The sequence below is a fragment of the Mus caroli genome, chromosome 3, assembly GCF_900094665.2.
Source record: "Mus caroli chromosome 3, CAROLI_EIJ_v1.1, whole genome shotgun sequence".
Taxonomy (NCBI): Eukaryota; Metazoa; Chordata; class Mammalia; order Rodentia; family Muridae; genus Mus; species Mus caroli.
The window spans coordinates 27,616,418-27,625,907 of NC_034572.1; the positions used below are offsets into that span (position 1 = coordinate 27,616,418).

General features: G+C 47.9%; 1 protein-coding gene across 2 annotated transcripts in view; it reads right to left on the bottom strand.

Moving 5' to 3' along the window:
* Gnb4 (G protein subunit beta 4) overlaps positions 1–9,490 on the bottom strand; it is a 38,308-nt gene that overhangs the window by 21,498 nt on the left and 7,320 nt on the right. For both annotated transcript variants that reach the window (XM_029475417.1, XM_021157914.2), the window contains exons 2-3: positions 4,217–4,312; positions 230–268 (exon numbers count right to left, since the gene is read on the bottom strand). In XM_029475417.1, the coding sequence (XP_029331277.1) occupies positions 230–268; positions 4,217–4,273 (96 nt within the window). In that variant the 5' untranslated portion in view covers positions 4,274–4,312. The remainder of the gene's footprint in view (positions 1–229; positions 269–4,216; positions 4,313–9,490) is intronic.

Here is a 9,490-nt window from a genome sequence, read left to right on the forward strand (position 1 = left end):
TAAAAAAAAAAAAAGCTCAATCAGCATATACCAAAGAGATTCAGAAAGTGCTTAAAGAAAATTGTCTATGAGACGACTCTGCACGTCTCGTCTCCACGGTGCGTGCTGCCCGCAGACTTCTACTTCAGCAGTGTGTTTGTGGACAGCACCTTCAGTAACAACGGTCTGGACTGCACTGATACTGTGATACTTCATGTGAACTGCTGACAGGAACTGGGGGACTCTTTACCTGAACCAGCGTGGCATCATTGCAGGCCTTCCGAGCATCCTGGAACAAAGAAGGGTGGTGACAAGTTAGGATGGGGATCGTCAGGACGGACAGGCTTCTACTTACTGAAAATTAACCCTTACTGTACTACGTCATCTTTATACCTAACATAAAGGGAGCCATTTTAAGGTACACAATCTATTGATTTTTCTGTCATGGACATGTCTTCCATGTCTGTCTCTCTGTCCCGAAAGAAACTATCTACCTGATTCCCTCTGCATGCCTCAACTTCTCCATCCCTCCTCTCCATCCCGTCTGTGTGGTTTTGCCAATCAGACTCCTTGTTTAAATGAACTTGTATAATACACAGATTCCTCTACTTTGCATGTTCTCAGTGTTAGCCTCGTTACTGTATGAAGCAGTGTCTCCCTTTTAGGGCTGGCAGTTCTACTGGATGACTTTGCAGCCTTTCATCTGTTAGCTGAGACCTTTGGACACAGATGCACCCACTTTTCAGTTATCACAAAGCACGATGCTGTGTTTCCATGTTTTCTAATCCTTTGGGACTTCGACCTGCTGCCGTTCAGAGCAGCTGCACTCTGCATACTTTCACATTCCTGGTCAAGGGCTCCAGGACCTCAGGACCTCAGAGCCGCTGCCAACTCTGATGATGCTCTGTGCGTTTAGTTACAGCCATCTTAGCTGTGGAATATCACACTGTTGTCTGGATTTATACCAAGAATCTTTCCATGCACACAGTTTGTGTATATCTGTTTGTGTCTGTGAGTGTGCTATGTGTGTATACGTGTGTGTCTGTGTGTTTCTATGTCTTTGAAATGATCTCTAGTCAAAGCTTTTGCCAACTTTTACATCAGATTGTCTTTCTCTTGTCCAGATATAGTAGTTCTTTACATATTCTGGATGCCCAACCGTTACAAGATGTACAATCTTCAAATATTTTCTCTGATTACATCATAGCGGTCTTCCTTTTCTTGATGAGAGTTTTTAAATATATTTTATTTTTATTTATGTGCGAGCGTGCATGCATGTGTGTGTGCGTGTGTCTGAATTGTCTGCAGAGGCCAGGTGAGAGTGTTAAATCTCAGGAGCTAGAGTTATAAGTGAGTTATGAGTCTCCTGATGTGAGTGCTGGAACTGAACTTGGGTCCTCACAAAAGCTTTAAATGACACCATGCCTCCAAGCCATGTGATGGCAAGGCCCTCCTTCCCTGGCTCAGGGTCAGAGGACTGCTACAGCCTTTCTCCTGGCCTGAGTGTGGGTGTTGACAAATGCTTGATGTTCACCTAAACCAGCATGTGGGGAAACTATCAGCTACAGCTTCCTCCTCCAGGATGTCTGCAGCAGAGATGGCTCCCCTACAGAGACCTCCTACTGAGATGGGCCACACCCTTCTCCTCCTGGGTGCTGGATCAGTAGCTCCATTCCCAGGCTGCTGCTGGTGTGCCTGCTGAGGACCACACAACCCACTTGATCACAGCCTTGTCTGTGAGTATGCCTGTCATTTTTATATTTCCGTCCCCCACATACGTCAATCCCCAGGCAGTGTGGATCATGACAACTATTTTCTAATCTGAGGTCGTGGAGATCTACCAGGTTTACTTCCAAGAATTTGACATCTTAAATTTGTTTCAAATTTTACTTGTTTTTTGTATAGAAGTGTTCTGTCTAAATGTGGCTGTATACCGCATGCATGCCTGGTGCCTTCAGAGGAAAAGAGGGCAGGGATGTCCTGGAAATGGAGTTAAAGACGGTTGTGAGCTATGATCTACCGGTGCCAGGAACTGAACCCGGGTCTCCTGGAACAGCAACCAGTGCTTGTAACTTCTGAGTCGTGTCTCCAGCCTCAGAGAGATAAAACTAAAAGCATGCTATGTTCAAGAAACTGTGCCTGTTACCATTAATAAACACCTTAGGTGTGGAGCTCCAGAGTACAGATATTAATCATTTATTATTATTATTAGTGTTGGGATGGAGCTCAGAGCTTTGCACATACCAAATACTGGCTTAGCTACTAAAACCACACCCCTGGGTACAGGAAATAACCCTCTGTTAAAGGGAGCACGATTTCAGTCCCTGGGGGACACTTTCTATTGGCTGCTCTTCATCCCTCCTTGTTTTTTCACCGCCTCTTTCCCACAGCATCTCCTTACAGACTCTTCTTTGCTTTCACTATGTCCTGAACAGTGGTTCTCCACCTTCCTACTGGTGTGACCCGTTAATACAGACCCTCATATTGAGTTGACCATGAACCATAAAATTATTTTCATTGCTACTTCATAACTGCAATTTTGCTACTGTTATGAATCATAAATATCTGTGTTTTCTGGTGGGCTTAGGCAATCCCTCTGAAAGGGTCATTCAACCCCAATGGGACTGCAACCCACAGCGTGAGAACTGCAGGTCTTGAAATAGCCAATTATCAATACTGGCAAGGGCCTCCCAACTATATTCTAGTTATTAGGGGTTTTCCTTGTGTGGTGGTTTGAATAGGTTTGGCCCTCATGGACTCATGTGTTTGAATGCTTGGCCGACAGGGAGTGGCGTTGGAGCAAGTGCATCCCTTTAGGGCAGGCTTGAGCTCAAGCTGTGCAAAGAGAGCCTCCTACTAGCTGTTTATGAGGTCCAGCTCCTGACTTCCTTTGGATCATGATGTAAAACTCTTGGCTGCTTCTTCTGCACCCTGTCTGCCTGGATGTTGCCAAGCTTCCTACCATGACAAGGGACTGAACCTCTGAGCCTGTAAGCCAGCCCCAGTTAAATGTTTTTCTTTAAAAGCATCTCCTTGGTCACGGGTTTGTTCACAGCAGTGAAACCCTGCACTGATACTTGCAAATGGTTTTCCTGTCGCCTTTTCTCTGTGAAGAGGCAGGAAGCTGCTGGGCTAATCACAGCCCCCTGTCCTTCCTCCACTTGCTGAGGAGAGGCTGTTGTTCTTGCACTTTCATTTCTGGTTTTATTCCCTTGATGCTCCCTGGTTCCTGAAAGCTCCTGTCTGCCCACTGCTGCCTCTCAAGTCACTTACCTTCTCGTGACTCATCTACAGGCCGCTCCCACAGCCGCTTGCAGGCCTTCCCTAACCAGAATGACCCAAAGATCTAAGTAGCGTTTTTGCTTGTTTTTGAGGTAGACCAGGTAGGCCTAGAAGTCAATATGTAGATGAGGCTGGCCTTGAACTCGAGATTCTCCTGCCTAAGCCTTAGCAGAACATGACAACCACAGGCCTGTACTGCCATGGGGAACATTCTAAGTGGTTTTCCGTTTATCTGTTCCTTCTTTCAACTGACAGAAACACATCACCTCTATCTTTTACTGTTGCACAACCTAGTGCTATTGAGCTGTTTCCTCGTGCTGTAGCACCTGCCTCAGGTATCCCAGCAGGCATCTACGATCTCAGTACATGAAGAGAATCCCTAAATGTTTTCCGTTAGCATAAAACAGCAGTGGGTGTCATTACAACATTTTCATCTGGGCAGATGTTTTGGCACTATACCCCCAGTGGCCTTCTTGTTTTCTCTCACCGATCCTTCCTAGACGAGGAGTCGTCATTACACTTGTCTCTCAGCTACGTTAGACATTCTACTTTCTATCAGTCTTTTAAGTTTTACTTTGTGTGTGGGGAGGCTCACCACTGCACATATGTGGAGGTCAGACGACAGTTTTCAGGAGTCTGCTCTCTTCTTCTACATGTGGGTCCCAGGGATGGAACCCAGGTCATTAGGCTCAGCAGCGAGCACCTTTACCCTCTGAGCCATCTCGACGGCCCTAGGCATACCAACCATTTGTGCCTTTGCCAGCAAGGGAGGCTGTTTGGAATGATTTTGGGAGCATTCTACAGAAGTAAAAACAACTTAACCATTTCCATACTGTTTCCTCTAGACAGGGTCTTACGTAGCTCAGGCTGGCTTTCAGCTTGCTCAGGCTGACCACATCTAGCCTCAAGAATGATTTTTTTTATATAATGACTGACAAGGGGGCACATTTCCTACCTGGATCTGATTCCGAAGCTGTTCAGCCTCCTGCCTCAGCTGCTCCAGCTCGCTCATTCTGCCTGGTGGTTTCCCTCAGGCGTCTCAAGTGAAGAGCTGAGGGGGAGGGGAGGGTCAATTTTCACCTGTGTTTTAATCTACATGAAAGTGCTGACTCATAACTTTTTAGTCCTTCCAGATGTGAAGGGAGCAACCCGTGTTGCCGGAACTTAAAAAGTGCGTATTGGATAAACATCTAGATCATTTATAGAGCGACTTTAAGCAGGAGTGTGACATGAAAGTTGTCAATACGAACATGGAGCCAAACCTTCCATGGCAGAGGTGCCTGTCCCCACCCATGCACACCAATGAAGGGATACTCAGAAACAAACTCTCCATGAAGGGTAGCCTGCACACACATATGCCCGTGAAGGAACACTCAGGAATTTCTGTGGTATCCCACCCACATAAGCCATTTGCATGTAGCAAGCACCAATTCCCAGCACAGCCAGGTAGGCAATGGTCTTTGTCTCCAAACAGCTTTGGTAGACATCCCTCTTTTGTCTCCCAAAGAGCAAGCACCAATTCCCAGCACAGCCAGGTAGGCAATGGTCTTTGTCTCCAAACAGCTTTGGTAGACATCCCTCTTTTGTCTCCCTCCTCCTTTTCCATCTTTTTTTTTTTTTCCTTTTCCCCTTTCCTTTTGAGACAAGGTTTCTCTGTGTAATGCCGACGGAGCTGGAACTCGTGTAGACCAGGCTGGCCTTGAACTCAGAGATCCACCTGCCCCTACCTCCCGAGTGCTGGGATAAAAATCACTCACCACCACAAAGCCAGGACTGATAGTGCACGCCTTTAATCCCAGCACTCGGGAGGCAGAGGCAGGTGGATTTCTGAGTTCGAGGCCAGCCTGGTCTACAAAGTGAGTTCCAGGACAGCCAGGGCTATACAGAGAAACCCTGTCTCAAAAAAAACAAAACAAAAAAAAAATCACTCACCACCACCACACCTCCTTCCCTGCTCTCATCCCAGCATCCTCAGATGCACACATAGTGCCCTAGTTACCTACCACTTGCTATTTTAGGAAAACCCTGTGTTATGGAGTGTCAGGTCCAAAAGAAACTCGGGACAGACTGCTAGCCGTACTGCCTATTAGCACACCAAACACAAGCTGGCCAGCCTCCAGGCTCATGGGTACCTGTGGCTCCTCTCAGCAATTCCCACACCCCACCCACCTCCAAACTCCTCCAGCTCATGGGTTCCCTCTCACAGCTTCTCATTTCTACACAACTCTATCATTTTGGCCATGAGCCGTCTTGGTCTTTTGGCCCACTCTCTTGGCCCTCTCCTCTTTGCTTTCTCTTCTCCTTCCATCTTGCCCCGCACCCCCATCCTTGCCAGTTCAGACTGGGGCCATGTTTAGTCTCCTATGTTCTCTCCCTACCCTGGATTCTTCCAGATGCCTCCGGCTGGAGTCTCCCTTGTACCTACAGTAAAAACATCCTCCACCACACCTTGGAGCAGTCATGTTCTTAATTTATCCATTCGATTGGGGGCTTGCTCTCGGTTTCAGAAGGTGATTCCATGACCCTCGTGGTGGGGAGCAGAGGGGTAGGCAGGCAATGCTGGAGCAGTAGCTCAGAGCTTACATTCTGATCCTCCAGTTTGAGGCAGAGAACACAGAACCAATTATCTGGTGCTGAAACCCACTATGTACAGGGAGCTGGCCTTTCTGTCACTCCTTTCAGGTCAGCAAAGATGAGGGAGAGCTCTTGAGATAGAGATTGAGATTGAAGACCAAACCACAGAGAACTGTTCACAGACAGGTCCAGGGAGAGGCTGGCTTGGGTGTTTTTGTTTGTTTTGAAATATGGTCTCACTATGTAGATCAGGTTGGCCTCAAACTCAGAGACCCACCTGACTTTGCCAAGTTCTGAGATGAAGGTATATACCATACCCAGCCTGAGCTTATTTGAATGGGTCCTCTGCTTCGACCTCCCAAGTGCTAGGGTGTCAAGGATGCTGCTAAGGATGAGAACAGCCTGTGGGTCTATATGGGCCCCTGCATTTGAATGCTCGGTCCCCAGTCGGCAGAACTGTTTAGGAAGGATTAGGAGGTGTGGCCTCGTTGGAGGAGGTGTGTCACTGGGAGTGGGCTTTGAGGTTTCAAAAGCCTGCGCCAGGCTCAGTCTGTGTTCTCTGCCTCAAACTGGAGGATCAGAATGTAAGCTCTGAGCTACTGCTCCAGCATTGCCTGCCTACCGCTCTGCTCCCCACCACGAGGGTCATGGAATCACCTTCTGAAACCGAGAGCAAGCCCCCAATCGAATGTTTTCTTTTATAAAATGCTTTGGTCATGGTGTCTTTTCACAAGACAAAAGTATAACTAAGACAAGAGGTGTAGGCCACCACACCCAGCTTGGATGGCTTCACAGGCAACTCGAATGCCTGCCTGACTATAACTCTATGAAATATGGTCAAGTCTCCATCCTCCCTCACCTGACCTCTTTTCTTCTGCCGTTGACTCTTCCCCAGTCATGCCTATAGCACACACTCTCAGAATATAAGTAGGCTTCTGTAGTAGGTCCTGCTGTGTTTTGCACTCTTAAAATGAAGTTGAACTTCCCTTCTCCCTCTTCTCCCTTCTCGTGTATGAGTATGTGCTCATGCACACACACACACACACACACACACACACACACGCACACGCGCACACACACACCGGACAATCCAGATTCTTAATTAGGGTTACTATTGCTGCTGAGGTGGAAGGGTTAATTTGGTTTATACTTCCACATCACTGTTTATCACTGAAGAAAGACGTCAGGAAAAGAACTCCATCAGGTAGGATCCTGGAGATGGGAACTGATGCAGAGGCCATGGAGGAGTGCTGTTTACTGGCTTATGTCTCATGGCTTGCTTAGCCTGCTTTCTTACAGGATGCAGGACCACCAGCCCAGGGTTGGCACCACCCACAATGGGTGGGGCCCTCCCCCATCAATCACTAATCAAGAAAATGCCCTATGGCCAGATTTCATGGAGGCATATTCTCAATTGAGGGTCCCTCTTTCACATGACTTTAAACAGTGTCAAGCTGACATAAAATTATCAAGCACACTGGGTTATCATTTCCCAGGCCCAGCCCACCTTCTTCTGAGACAGAGTCTCTCACACTAACCTGGAGCTCAGCCAGCAGGCTGGACTGGCAGGCCTATCAGTACCAGAGATCTGGGATTACAGGCACACTACCTGGCTCTTCCCTTTGTATGGACTCTGAAGAGGAACACAGGTCTTGAAGGTCGTCTTGCTGGTCCCCAGACCCTAAAGCTGACTTTGATCTTGACCTACAGAGGTCAAGCAGCAGTGTCTCCTTGCTCTCTCATCTTCAAACCTACCATACACCCCTGACACCCATCCTTCCCCCAGCTCTTGAAGAGCTCTTGCTGCTCCTTGAAGACACCCAGAGAGCTCCGGTCTTGGTGTCTTCCCATTGCCTTCCTCTGAGTCTGGAATGCTCCTGTTCCTCATGTTTTCACTGCAGACTCCCCCCGCCCCCAGCTCCCACCTGCTCAAATGTCACCGACCCCCACTCCACCCGCACTCACCCACTGCTCTCACTACCGGGGCCCTTTGCCTTACCTTATCTCTAACACTACTTAGTATGTATTTACTTATTTGTGGCCTCTTTCACCCAATAAGATGCACTGATCGGAGGCAGACTGTTGCTTTATTTTTCACTACAGCATCAGTGCCTAAGACACTTTTGTCTTCAGTAAATAAGCTAACTTGAAATACCTTAAGAAATGAAGAGCAAAAGAAGTCACAGTGGCAGGAGACAAGAATATTACTGTAGCCCTAGCTACTTTGTAACAGTGGTTTTTTAACTTATTTTTTAATCCTTTACATTTCTTATATATTAGAAATACAATCTGTAGGCTATAGTATAATCAGCTTCAATATCCTTATGTGGCAAGAATACTTGTTGGTGATGCCAAATCAGAATGATTTCCCAGAGTTCATGGAGTAGAGCCAGATGTTAGCCTATCAAATAGGTCTCCACTTTTAGCCAATAACCAGTCTTTTGAATTTACTCACTGGATCCTTACCATCAGTGGCTAACAATGCCCAACTCTCTCCCCTTGATGGGGGGGGGGGTGAGGGACAGAGAGACAGACAGAAGCACACAAGTGCACAAAACACACACACACAAGCTACCGCTTGGAAGTGGTATGCACTGGGCAGTGGTGTGCCCTGGGCAATGGTGTGCAGTGGGCAGTGGTGTGCCCTGGGCAATGGTGTGTACTGAGAAGTGGTATGCATTGGGCAATGTTGTGCCCTGGGCAGTGGTGTGCCCTGGGCAATGGTGTGCACTGAGAAGTGGTATGCACTGGGCAATGGTGTGCACTGAGAAGTGGTATGCACTGGGCAATGGTGTGCACTGGGCAGTGGTGTGCCCTGGGCAGTGGTGTGCCCTGGGCAATGATGTGCACTGGGCAGTGGTGTGCCCTGGGCAATGGTGTGTACTGAGAAGTGGTATGCACTGGGCAATGGTGTGCCCTGGGCAGTGGTGTGCCCTGGGCAATGGTGTGTACTGGGGAGGTGGTATGCACTGGGCAATGGTGTGCACTGGGAAACAGTGCAGAGACACTTGCTGGGAACCTACCAAGCATCGTTTGCTCATAAGTAGTGTACCAAAGGGAACTGGCACTCATGACCCCCGCCATCCCCGCTGCCACCTCCCTCATCCTAAGCTATCTCTCTCTACACTCTAACCACTGATCATTTTCTTTCCATTTTTCTGATCAGATTAGGACTAACAAGGAGGCTTGCCTAAAACTAAGATTTCCTTTCTTTATATTTTAGTTTTTTCTTTTTCTTCCCTTCTTGAGACAGGGCCTCACTGTGCAACCCAGAATGGCCTCACACTCGCAGGGATCCACCCACCTCTGCTGGAATAATCTCTTGCACACTCTGTAAAATGCACCATCTATCTCAGGGCTTTGTAAATACCTTCTGATTGGTTAGTGAAGAGCTGAGCAGCCAATAGCAAAGCAGGACAGCATAGGCGGAACATCCGGGCAGAGTAGGGAACTCTGGGAAAGAGTCGGAGGCAGGAGATTCCACAGCCAGTCATGAAGAAACAAGTGAGGAGGGGTGACTACGAAGCCATGTAGCAGGGCAGAGCTAGGAGTCAGGTTTACTGAGGTAAAATAGCTGAGACTCTCCCAAGCTTTCCTAATTATTAAAAAGTCTGTGTGTCGCCGGGCGGTGGTGGCGCACGCCTTTAATCCCAGC